At 35.7% G+C, this 12392-nt stretch overlaps 1 protein-coding gene across 5 annotated transcripts; it reads right to left on the bottom strand.

Moving 5' to 3' along the window:
- Nucleotides 1–8014: 8014 nt before the first annotated feature.
- LOC147068298 (uncharacterized) lies at nucleotides 8015–11679 on the bottom strand. Of its 5 annotated transcripts, none has more exons than XR_015071342.1 (4): nucleotides 11441–11667; nucleotides 10946–11057; nucleotides 10588–10851; nucleotides 8015–10463 (listed from the first exon to the last, which is right to left on the bottom strand). XR_015071342.1 is itself a non-coding variant. In XM_085952466.1 (4 exons), exons 1-4 carry the CDS (start codon nucleotides 11528–11530, stop codon nucleotides 10416–10418), a joined length of 324 nt encoding a protein of 107 aa, XP_085808592.1. In that variant the 5' UTR covers nucleotides 11531–11679; the 3' UTR covers nucleotides 8015–10415. The 5 variants fall into 5 exon arrangements, 1 of the variants encoding a protein (XP_085808592.1); XM_085952466.1 differs by having other exon boundaries at nucleotides 10699–10851; nucleotides 11520–11679; XR_015071339.1 differs by having other exon boundaries at nucleotides 8015–10851.
- Nucleotides 11680–12392: the final 713 nt, after the last annotated feature.

Raw genomic sequence — 12392 nt, 5'->3', positions numbered from 1 at the left:
ACCAAGTGCTTGTCCGTGGCGGTTTGACGGGCGCGGCGTGGCGGCGGTGCGGGCAACTCAAACGTATGAACATGTTTCGACGTGTCCGTAGACAATGCGCGGGGACGGGTGTTCAATTAGAATATACTAAATCAAATATTTTCTCATGTTACTCTTTTTCGAAAAACTTGTCTGGTTGTTCCCGCAGTTTCTTGTATAAGTTATAAAATTCTTCTGTTAAATTAGTGCTTTCCATATTGATTTCATTGGCCCCATATTTTGCTGCAAAGTTTTGGCATTTCAAATAGGAGTTTTCCAGTAAAAACTTTTCTGTGTTTATGGTTTCCTATCCCTGATTTGACGCTGAACACGACTGGACGCGCGCGGGCTACTACGGACACTCTACCCGTGCCCGTCCCCGCGCCTATTCCGCGTCGTACACGCCCCATGACTACGGCCAAGCGCTAAAGAATGGATAGGGGAGCCACTGTCGTAAACTACCCAATCAACAGTCGTAACTGGACAGAATCTGACATTCGAATGACGTTTTCAAAATGGCGTCCATGTCGTAGTTTTTAGTTCCATTTTTTACCGTTCTTTAGATAAGTTTGTAGGATAGTGTTGCCATCTTTTCAACGTGGAATTGTAGGCTCTGCAAAAGTAGGTAGGTATATTATTTGACAAAAAAATATATTCGGGACTAAAAACCACCCTTAAGCCGCGTTGACACGATCCAAGTACGATCCAAGTACACTTGGACCGAGCGCCATCCAAGCGCACTCGTACGGGACATCTTCATACAAATTACTCCTATCCAAGCTACTTGAAACGAGTCCTACTCATCCAAGCTAGCTTGGACCGGAATAATTAGTATGAAGATGTCCCCTTGGACCGTGTTAACGCGGCTTTAAGAAAACTAGATATATTTTTATATTAAGAAACCCTTATTTTTAGATAACTTCACCGAAAAAATATCTCATCCAACAAAAATAAATAATCAAATTTTTATTCATTTTTGCCTTTGTGAAAGAAATAAATTGTAGGTACAATTTTTCTCAACCAACCAAGAGGTCAAGTAAGTTGGTACGATACCTAACGCGTTTCTTTTTTAATTTGTGGTTCCCAATATTCCACAACACTCTTTGCGGATGACTTGCTGCAAAGCCGATCAAACCATCCCAGCCAGCAAAGCAATATGGCAAGCCTGACTAGGCCATGTTGTCTTGCTGTGGATGTTTTTATTTAGTACTAGAACAGAGTGGGCGGCGGGGCAGCAGCGGCGTGCGCGACTCAAACGTCTAACCACGCGTGATATGTTCGTAGACAGTGTCGTTTTTTGGGAATTGCACACGCAATTATACGTTTGAGTTTCACGCTCCGCTGCCACCCCACTGCCCGCGCGTTCACTCTGGCCAAACATAAATCGTATTGTCACAAGTTATCTGTTTTGCTCGTCTAATCTGTTGCGTTTTCATACAATAAATTCCGTTGATACTAAAATGAATAGGTCAGTTTGATGCAGGTACTGTTATACCCCCGAATGGTCCCCATTTAGGGATGTCTCTGTGTATCTGGAGAGGCCAGAGTCGGTATCAAACCAACAAATAGTATGAGTTGATTGCGAAAATAATTAAATAATGTTAAATCTCTGAACGGCAACATTTTCTGAATGCCGTTACAAAAATATACGAACGGCAACGCCGCATTTGTACCGCTCGTGAGCGCGTGACCTTAGAACAATAAGGTATCATCTGGCATTTTGGTCAATTTTGACTTTTTGGTACCAAAATTCTTATAATAATTTTCTCTTTAATACTGTGTTACAAGATTTAAAAAAAAACTTTATGGTTTATGGCCGTCGAACCACGCCTGAATTTCGAAATTTTGTCCTTACTACTCTAAAAGCCGTCTTCAGTGTATCCAGTTTCGGACTCCACCATGGATTACTTTTTCTTTGGAATCCTTCGCCCGAAGAGCGCACCATCGTGCTCTCGCATGCTGACTCATTCGCCAATGACCATTCTTTGACAATGTTTTCGAGCTCATGTGCGTCTGTGACGCTATCCAAACTATCTACAGTGATACCGCGATCCTGAATCTGGGAAATAAGTGGAAGCCCAAAATCTATCCAGTTAGCCTTAGACGTCTTAAACAAACCTGGTCGCTGTTGATTGACATTTGAAGTTTTGTTTGCAGCGTAGCTATCTGCGGCCTGTAATGAAAAAACAATCGCATTGTGGTCGGATCCCAACGCTGCATCACGACATACTCTCCAATTTTTAACTCTGGTGAGCAGAGCGCTGGAACACGCAGTAATATCAATATAGCTTTCCAGCTTACGAGTTCCTCTGATCGTTTCAAAGCCACCAAAGTTCTATATCAGATGCACTGGTAATTTGTTTTGGAACAACATGGTTCCATTTAAAATTTGAAAGCAACTATGGACCATTTACTGTAAAAAAAAAAAAATTTGGAGCAATATGTTTTCATTTCTGTTCAGCTGTCAAACTAGTACGTTTCTCTCAAATATTCGCGCTTCATTTTTCAACAATTTAATTAAAATAACATACAGACATTTAAGAGGATGATAATATTACGAATATACCTCACCAACCTAGAATATCGTTGCTTTAAATACAAGGTAAGTTTGAGGTTATGTATTATTTTTGTTATTCATGTATTGCAATTAATTATTCTATTTTGTTTCAAATTTAATATAAGTTATTCTATTATCTATTTATTTTCAGCAACAATCTCAATTTATTGGATAATATAAACAATCTTCAAGTTATAGGTACTGTCTGATGATATTACAATTGATGAGAATTTTGGGCAGTTATGTTTCTTTTCAAATGAGTACTTAATTTATTTGCTGTTCTCTCATATTTTGTAAATGTGACATCACATCTGAATAAATTGTTTCTAGAATACGTCATAATTTCATATATATTATCCTTTTTATTATTCAGGTGGGTGGAAGTACTTGAAGCAATTGCAGAGTATGTTGTTTACGAAGAAAACATAGATGTTGGCGACAGTGGCGGCCGGTGGTTTCCAAAATTGCTTTCATTGGGGGTGCACTCAAAATTTTCTTACCTTATTTAAAAAGCATATCAATTCAGCGTTGTTTCTGTTTAGCGAACACCTCAATCACTTCTCATTAAAGTCTTGAACTGTTTGTAAAAGTTTTTTCTCAATGCATAACACAGGTAGACATGTTAAGTCAGTCCTGATTCATGGTAAGTATTTCTGAAAGACGATTTAATTCTTTTAATGATTGAAAAACTCTTTTCAATTTCCACAGATGTCATCGGACCATCCTTTTTTATTCTGACTCTTATTATTATTATTGATAAAGTCTACGTTTACCGACATCATTTTAAAACACATACACTTCACTGATTGAACTATAATTATAAGTAATAAGTATTATAAATCTTTTATTCAAAATTTATCATTTTAAAACACATACACTTCCCTGATATATAATATAACATAAATAAAGTATATATACTGTTATGAATTTATTTTTATGAACAAAACTATCGAAATAACTTGACAAAACACCTAAAAAGCCGACTTACCGACGACGACAGAAATCATACTGAATTGTATGTAAGAAATAATATTTGAAGAAAATATTAAAAAAACAAAATGGGTAACTATTGATTGTTTTGAATAGGTAGGTACGTATTTTTCGACTCTCGACAAATCGTCAGTTTCTTCGTCTACAAAAAGCAATAAAACTCCAGCAAAATGCCTGCATTGTTAAAAACATGACATCATGTTAATAATTCACTTACTTTGAGAAAGAACATGGTAACTAAGATTTTATTTTTTTTATAAATTATATTCAAACATTTGCAAGTATAGAACGATTAAAGGATCGATCCAAAATATTTATGTTGATAAACAATTTGTATTCAATATCAGCCTATTTTCAATGAATTTATATGAGATTTAAATAAAAAAAAATCTATTTTTTTATCAATCCTGCTAAATCTCAATTACTACATTTTTCCGCGTAACTTTTGAGCTGCGTCCCAAATGGTCATAAAATTTTGTGTATTCATGAGTTATTTATCGTTTTCACGTGTCGGCTTGAACTGTTATTACCCAATGTAATATGAACGCCAAACTAAGATCCATATTTGTGCGTTCACGACGAGCGCATGAATTCGGTGACTGTTCACTAAGTATATGCTTTTGGTATAAATTTACATGGATTAAATTGCGTTAAACGAGTGATGACTTATGAATAGAATTGTTGCACATTGAGTGATGTTTAGGAAAAAGCAGTGCAGCGCACATGCATGGTGTTAGAGGAGCCGCCGCTTGTTGGCGATGATACTGACTAAATAATAATAGTTGCAATAGCTCTTTTCATAAACTATTTAATTATTACTTCATGAATCACTGCAGTGACAATACAATGATATCTTTATTAAGTTTCATTTAAAAATTGAGTAATTTGAGAGGTTTTGTAATAATAGTTTTGTGAAAGTATTTTTTTTATGCCAGTCTATTATTATCATAAAAACTTTTTTTTCAGAGCTGTGAAGTTATGTGAGTACAATGGAGAGTTCATCATGTATCATATGGATTCTAAGAACAAAAACCTTGAAAGTGAAGATACTTTCCTGTCATTTTATATACTATTAATATTGTTCTAAATCTCAGTATTATGCAACATTTTTTTATACCACGTCCTGTCATTTTTCATAAACAATGTTTAATTTAATGTTGTTCTAATAAAGAATTTATCGAAAAAGGTATTTTTATTCAATTTTAAACACAATAGTTAAGCCCTGTAGCAAAACATTTTCACAACATCAAGGTTCAATAATCAGATAGAACTTTGTTGCTCTGATTTTTTTCGATTTTCAGAGCAATTAAGTTCCATCACAAAATTTTATTGTCTGGATTAGATAATATCAGATATATTTAGTATAAAATGCTTTGAAAATACAAACATAATGCAATGATAATAATATTGTTAATATACACCAATTTTCATTCCATATAGTTAAGATTTTATTCATATTCAAAACTTTTGAGCTCAATATCTCAGTTTGGTATAAATGCCAGATGATACCTTGTTGTTCTAAATCGGTGATGCCAACCGTACTATAATTATAGTACAATACTATAATTTTAATTCTGCGAAAAATGTAAAATACTATAATATAACCCCAAATATACCAAAATACTATATTTTTAAAGGATTCAAGACTGAAAATGTTGCTGTACTATATATTTTTCAGAAATACTATAATTTTTACGCCTTTGTACTATAATCAGCATAGAAAAGGATGGCAACACTGTTCTAAGGTAACGAGCGGCCGTTTGTTTTAACGCGGGAGAAGCATTTTTGACAGCAACGTAGTAAGCAGTGTTAACCTCGCTATCCACCAAAATTAAATTGAAAAGAATTTGTATAAAAATGTAACCATTAGATAATATTAAACGTAAATACATTTCGCCGTTTCCACCACAATTCCGGTGTGTTAATTGTCCACATCCAAGTCCTGAATCCAGACGAAAATCCATACAAAGAATAAAAGTGACAGCGTGTTTTCACTTTCAAAGTGGAGGGAATTGACAAATGGCCCTGTCATCGTGGCTTCTTGATTTTGATCGTCTGGAATCAAGAATCAGGTGGAATTTCTTTCACCCGGAAACACCCTGAGATCCAAACACAGGAAAAGGAAACGGCGAGGAAAAAACGTCCAGAGGCTTGCCCTCTGGTGGCGCTCAACAAACCATAGTAATAATCAGTAGAAAGAGGATACTGCCAAAGCCAAGCCAGCGAAGAAAGGAGCAGAAGCACCCGGATTGCGAAGTCAGGGCTCCCGATGTACACCCGACCAACTGCATCCGCCAGCGAACTTGTATCGGGCAAGACCCTGGCTACAACGAGGGAAAACAGCATCAAATGCCCTGCATCATCAGCCGCTTGAGCCTTCTTCGTCAACAGCAGCGTGTCTGTGAGCCTTGCAATCAGCCCTGGCCCAGATGCACCATGATGAAGAGAGCTACAAAGCGACCTCCTTCAGCTGAGCAAAGCAGCCTCCATCAGCGGAAAGCAGCCAAGCAGCATCCTCAGCCATAAGTCATAGATTAGTTAGTTTTAACTGTTTTGTGTTCGGAAGCGATGTTTTAATTAAATTATTTCAGTGCTCGAAGTGGAAAATTTTATAACCCGGAGCGGTTGTATGAGGTGGAATGGCGTTTCGGTCCATTTCGGGCCCTGGTATTTTTAACAATAATTTTATAAACTATAAAGTCATTTTAAGTGTAAATTGTATTAGTTAAATAACAGTGCAGTGCATGTAATTCGATAGCCACGGCAGGGCAAGCGAGCAAAAAAGTGTCGAGTAGTACGCCGGTATGCATTTTCGTGAAGGATCGTCCGATTTTCGGACAGTCGCTGTTGGGAAGGCTGGGTGCGACGTCCTCTCTCAGCACCCACCCGAACGGTAGACCCAGGGAACCGCGAACCACTACGCACACGAAGCGGCGTAGTACTGACATCCGAGTCTCTCCGGTCGCCGACGGTCCGAGGGTGTTGAGAGGGCTGGGCGCGACGCCCTCTTCTCATCAGCCTTACGGTAGGCCCGGGAACCGCGAACCACTATGCTACTAGTGCTGACATCCGAGTCTCTCCGGCCGCCAACGTACCGGGAGGGCTTTGATCCTTCAACGCATAGAGTTGCAACCACCCCTTATCAAGCCGCCGCACTGTTCAGTTACACGCGCTATCGTAATCTAAATATCTGACCGGCAACATTGTCTGAATGCCGTTACAGAAACATACGATCAGCAACGCCGCATTTGTACCGCTCGTAAGCGGCCGTTTGTTTTAGCGCGGGAGAAGCATTTTTGACAGCAACGCAGTAAGCAGTGTTAACCTCGCTATCCGCCAAAATTAAATTGAAAAGAATTTGTATAAAAATATAACCATTAGATAATATTAAACGTAAATAATTTCGCCGTTTCCACCACAATTCCGGTGTGTTAATTGTCCACCTCCAAGTCCTGAATCCAGACTAAAATCCATACAAAGAATAAAAGTGACAGCGTGTTTTCACTTTTAAAGTGGAGGGAATTGACAGTACCCACCACTTATTTTCGTTTTTCTATAAAATAATGCATATAACGGTTTTTGGAACTGGACACGATTTTGGACAGTAAAAATGGTGGTAAATGGCGGTTTTAGGAATGAAATAAATGTATGGATCGATTCTTCTGAAGCAACACATCCGATTTTGTTCATAATATGATTTTTCAAAAAAATGTAAATACTTCATGGTTTTTGGATCAGAGAGCCTCATACATAGAGGTGACCTATTTTACGGCAAAATTAAGCCGCGTTTCTAGCGTATAAAGCCTCCCCAAACCAAAGCGAATATTCGCAGCGAATTATTCGCCAATCAAGCTCGTATTGGCTTACGGGACAGAGCACGCTTGCGCGACCGCCTTGCGTCTTGAGTACGAATTTGCAGCGAATATTCGCTGCGATTTTCGGGAACTCTGTCGACAGCGAATTTATTCGCGGCGGACAATTTCGCCAAGGGAATTAGCAAAATCAAAATGGCGAAGACATTTAGCAGCTGATCGAGTTGGTCCGGAAATATCCAATCCTTTATAATTTCTCTGACAGTGACTACAAAACATAAGAAAGAAAGATAAGATATGGGATGAAATTTGCAGGGAAATTGTTGAAAATGGTATGAAGGTCGTCATAATAATATCTTTTATCTTTGTCTAACCAAAGTATGTAAAGTTTTTTGACAGGATGAATACGCTATTATAAATAAATAACTTTAATCTAAGGTCCCGATATTTAAAAAATACATATTATTAATTTGCGTCATGCACAGCCTTTAATAACAGAAACTTTATAACTTTGATTGTTAGTGCACTGACAGTTCTAACTTATTGCGATCGTTTGACGTTTTGGTTTCGACTTTCGAGCAGTCATATCAATAATGTTATACTTAATTAGGTATCATTTACAATACCTACTTCAATCATATTCGGTATCGGTCACGTAAATACCCATTTTATATTCGTTGATAATATTTTTTTAGGTTAGATAGGTAGTCTTTAAGATTATTTTTTTGCATCTAACATTATGCAGCATAGCATTTCTATTGTAGCTAAAGATATAATATACATATAGGTAGATAAGTAGGTACTCCATGTCGTCATTGTGGTATTTTGTAAGGTTTTAGACCAAAAACCTTACATACTACTTACTATCGGGTTATTTACAGTAGGACATACCTAGGTTGTGTTTGTTTTTTGATCTCAAGAGACCTCAATCACAAAAACGATATTATGTACCTATATACCTACTAGGTATATATTTCCTTCATCATGTATAGGTATATTGAGCTAATAAACTGGTTTTGCCCAGTGCCGACCGCGAACCAAGATAATATCTACATGTTCCATGTACCTACCTAACATAACCAATGTTTTCTGTTTCACATTAATTTGTATACCTACCTACAAACATTTTAAACTTAATTGAGATGTTCTTAAACTTCTGTTCATGTAATATTATGTAGGTAGGTATATCTTGGTCTGCATTAGGCAATAAGATTAATAATTTTATGTGCATGTAAATATAAAGGTCAGGTACCTCCTCTAAGTACATAATATTATATTATCATCATGGATACCTACCTGAATGATGTTGGAGATATACTAATGCTTTGTGATGAATTTAATTTTAGCAAAGATCTTCAACCTTTCAACGTAGGTACAAAGCACCAGAAGAAATTAAAAATGAAACCCCCGGCATAAACAGGAATAAAATAATATTTCATCATAAACATCAGTCGGGGTCATTCCACTGCTAGATGAAAGCCTCTTCTAGCTCCTTCTACTATTTTCGGTCTCTAGTTCTTCGCTGCTACATACTTTTATTGTACTTCACGTGAACAAAGAGATCAACTAAGTGAAGTGTCAATCAACAAAAGTGGCATTTGTGCACAATGTTAATGAATTTTCCAAAACATTAAGTGTGATAATATAATATACAAGGATGAATAAAGCGTGGGCGAGGGCCAAGGTCCATTTTATGATTCCTCTATTGATCTACCTATTTTTATTAAGAAAAATGTTTGCCGTAGAATGGGGTGAATACTGAATAGACCCTTTTTAAAATTTCTATTTTTCTGCTACACATTATTCGGACAAATATGAATGACTTAAAACCTGTTTCTATGGACATAATCATACTCTAAAATATTTTTCAACTACCATTTATTATCAAACAGCCAATTTTGTGTGATGTCTCTTTCTATCCAGCGTTGGGGTGATTATAGACATGGCGGGTGGATAGAATCGAATAATGGTAATTTCCTAATGTTAAAAATGTAATTAAGTTCCTACTGTACATTACAAATTTATGTAGGTACATTTAAGTATGTAAATCAAAATCAAAAATATAAATTTAAATGTTATACAACACAGTATCATGTAAGTATTTAAAAAAACATATACTTACATAAACATCTATTTATCCAAGAATTATTTGATACTTGAATCTGTATTTTATATACCATATTCGATGGATGTATGTGGTGTATTTTGTAAAATATTTGGTACGTATTTATTATTTAACTAAGCGTATTTAATTTGCTACGTGACCTGTAGCTCTTTTATAATCACAAATTATTGTTGAATATTCCGAAAATGAGTTTATGTGCCGAAACAGCTGTCAAGGTAAATGACTCAGTTAAAGTAGAATTAACAAAAATAACTATATTTCAAAACCATTATAATCCATCTACCATATAAACACCATTTCAAGTAATAAAGAAATAAAAAGTCACCTAATTAAATAATATTATACTAGAAAAAATATACTATCTATATACCCACTTAATTTTCATTTAAAGTTGTAAAACGCCCGGTTACTAAATAGAGGAAGGACAGAGTCTTCTGGCACGACCGAATCACATTGGAACGGTGTTATTGTCATTTGAAAGTAACAATACTGACACCTAAATGAGTCGCCTGCACTGCCAGAATCATCTGAACCCTGTCTACCTATCTATATACAATTTATTGTTATTTTTTTTCATATTTGTCCATTTTATTACAATATCGTGTTACTTTTAAAGCTCATTGTAATTCTAATAATTATATAAATATTTTTCTTGTATTCTGTGCAAAAATGATTATTAAAACTTTCTTAACCTAAACCAAGTATTTTTTATTGAATGATCCTGCAAAAATATTCAAGTACAGTTAAGTGACATATTTTGTTTCGGTGTATAAGCCATAAATAAATATACATAAATTATATTTAATATATACATGTATACTGTATGTATAGCCACGGTTGGTCTTGCACTTGTTGCTGTAGCTATGCGATCTGGTGTGGTCCATTATCCAAAAACACTCAATCACATCCCTGGTCAAACAGCGGGCAGCCGTGTAGTGAGTCTGGCTGGCCTATGGTGGCACTAGAATGATTTCAATATACACAGTCTGTTAATTTGAATATGTTTTCGACTGAAAGTTGTAAAAATATTAGAAATCAGGATTTAAATAATTAAAAAACTGTTTCATTAAATATCATATTCATACCTATGCAAAATTTTGATTCCTTTGAAGTACCTATACAAAATACGGATGAATATAAACCAAACAAAAATATTTGTTACTGGTACTGCCATAGTAAAGTAAAGTTTAACATACTTCCCTAATAAAACAAAATTCCCAATTCTTGTCGTTCTGTAGATGTTTCATTTCAGTTTTTACCAACGATCCACTAAATATGAATTGGTCATAAACACTCAAAGGAAATCTGGCACTCACTGCCAGAATGTCCATGTCAGACATGTCAGATACCTGCATAAAAATAAATGTCATGTTATGATATTATACGTAATGAATATGAATGTATCAGAAGCAACATAGATTTTATTACGAATTTCACATTTACAGAAAATTTTCTGCGCTCATTTTTGAAAGTCTCCAAGTATGATGGGTATATTCGCACATGGGTGCAGTTAATGCGCCCAATGATTTTCGGGAAACCTGCCCTTTCTTGAAGTCTGAAATTAAAAAATATTTTTACCGACACAAAATAATATTCCCGTTAAATTCTTATTGGGTAGGTAATTTACTTGTTGTGTCTATGCGCAGTTACTCTAGTTACATGACATGTACATTGTAATATTGTATACATTGATCAGAGGGTATCAACACAACACTAAAGACTGTCAGCGCTGTATGGCGACTGTATGTAAGTATTACTAAGCACTGCTATTATAGCATCGGACACGTTTCCTATGCATCTGCTTACTGATGCCTGGCTCATTGCGCAGAAGACTAGGCCTACCCGTTTTTGGTACGCTCCCTCTGCGTAGAAACGCAAAATAGTCAAAACCTACAATAATTCAAATAAAGGAGACATGTTATTTCAATAGCATATTACCTTCAAATCCTGTTAACCCTTCATGGTAAATGCTTATTTATAATATGTGCAGTTATGAAACTGAGTAAATCTATCTTACCTATGAGCCATGGCAATCTTGCCCGGTCATAAAGTAAGGTTATATTAAATGTCGATGTAATTTGTCACACGCCATCTCATTATATCTTCAGCGTGTAATAAGCATTCAGAAGACGTGTACATTTTGTCAACAAACAACTGTCACTTTGACATTCGTATATGTATTTAGTCTATGGCTGCTTCCAATGCTGCAACCTTGTTTCAGATAATTAAAATACACTTTACGCAAAGTGGGTAAAAGTTGTAGCAATTCTGAAAGCGCTATGGTGTACGTATATTTTTCATATTTAATTCATAAAAATGATAGAATATTTGGCGTAAAATATTAATATTATTTACAATTTTAAATCTGGCGCGTAAATAAAATTATTTAGTTTATGGCTGCGTCACTGACGCTTTGGTGTGGGGCCAAACGCGAATTCGCATCAAATCCAAGCGGTAGCGACAGCGACAGCGAGGGCGTTGCGAATTCGCTGCGAATATTCGCTTTGGTTTGGGGAGGCTTAATGCACAGTAGAACAACGATTTTATTATTATCAACTTAACTATGAAACGTTATACCATCGTGTTGCTTCTCAGTACGACTATCAAATTTAAACACAACACTGTTAACCATATTATGTTCTATTAAAATAAATAAAAATATTTACCACTAACTGTATATTAAATTTAACATAAAAAAAAATTTTCAACAGCGTGCTCGCAGTTTTTAAATGCACGTAGGTAATCAGACAAATCAATTTTTTCCGGCAACGGTTTTCAAATTTTCAAAATTCAGCCAAGTATAAGCGTGCCGAATGCTTACTCACTCGCACGGTTCGTTTTTGTTCAAGCCTTGCTTAAAATAGTATACGATGACTTGTTATAGTTTTTA

Source organism: Rhyacophila brunnea, unplaced genomic scaffold (assembly GCF_057557595.1).
Source record: "Rhyacophila brunnea isolate RB1 unplaced genomic scaffold, BYU_Rbru_1.0 scaffold_3, whole genome shotgun sequence".
Classification (NCBI taxonomy): Eukaryota; Metazoa; Arthropoda; class Insecta; order Trichoptera; family Rhyacophilidae; genus Rhyacophila; species Rhyacophila brunnea.
The sequence above is the reverse complement of the archived record's forward strand: the minus strand, read 5'-3'. Positions and strand labels throughout refer to the sequence as shown.

Bases quoted from the DNA above. Each gene is read 5' to 3' on its own strand.
- LOC147068298 (XM_085952466.1), bottom strand. The intron at 10,852-10,945 runs GTAAATGTGAAA...ATTTTTATGCAG, and splicing joins ATGAGCGCAGAAAATTTTCT to GTATCTGACATGTCTGACAT. The intron at 10,464-10,698 runs GTATGTTAAACT...AAATCATTCTAG, and splicing joins AATTTTGTTTTATTAGGGAA to TGCCACCATAGGCCAGCCAG.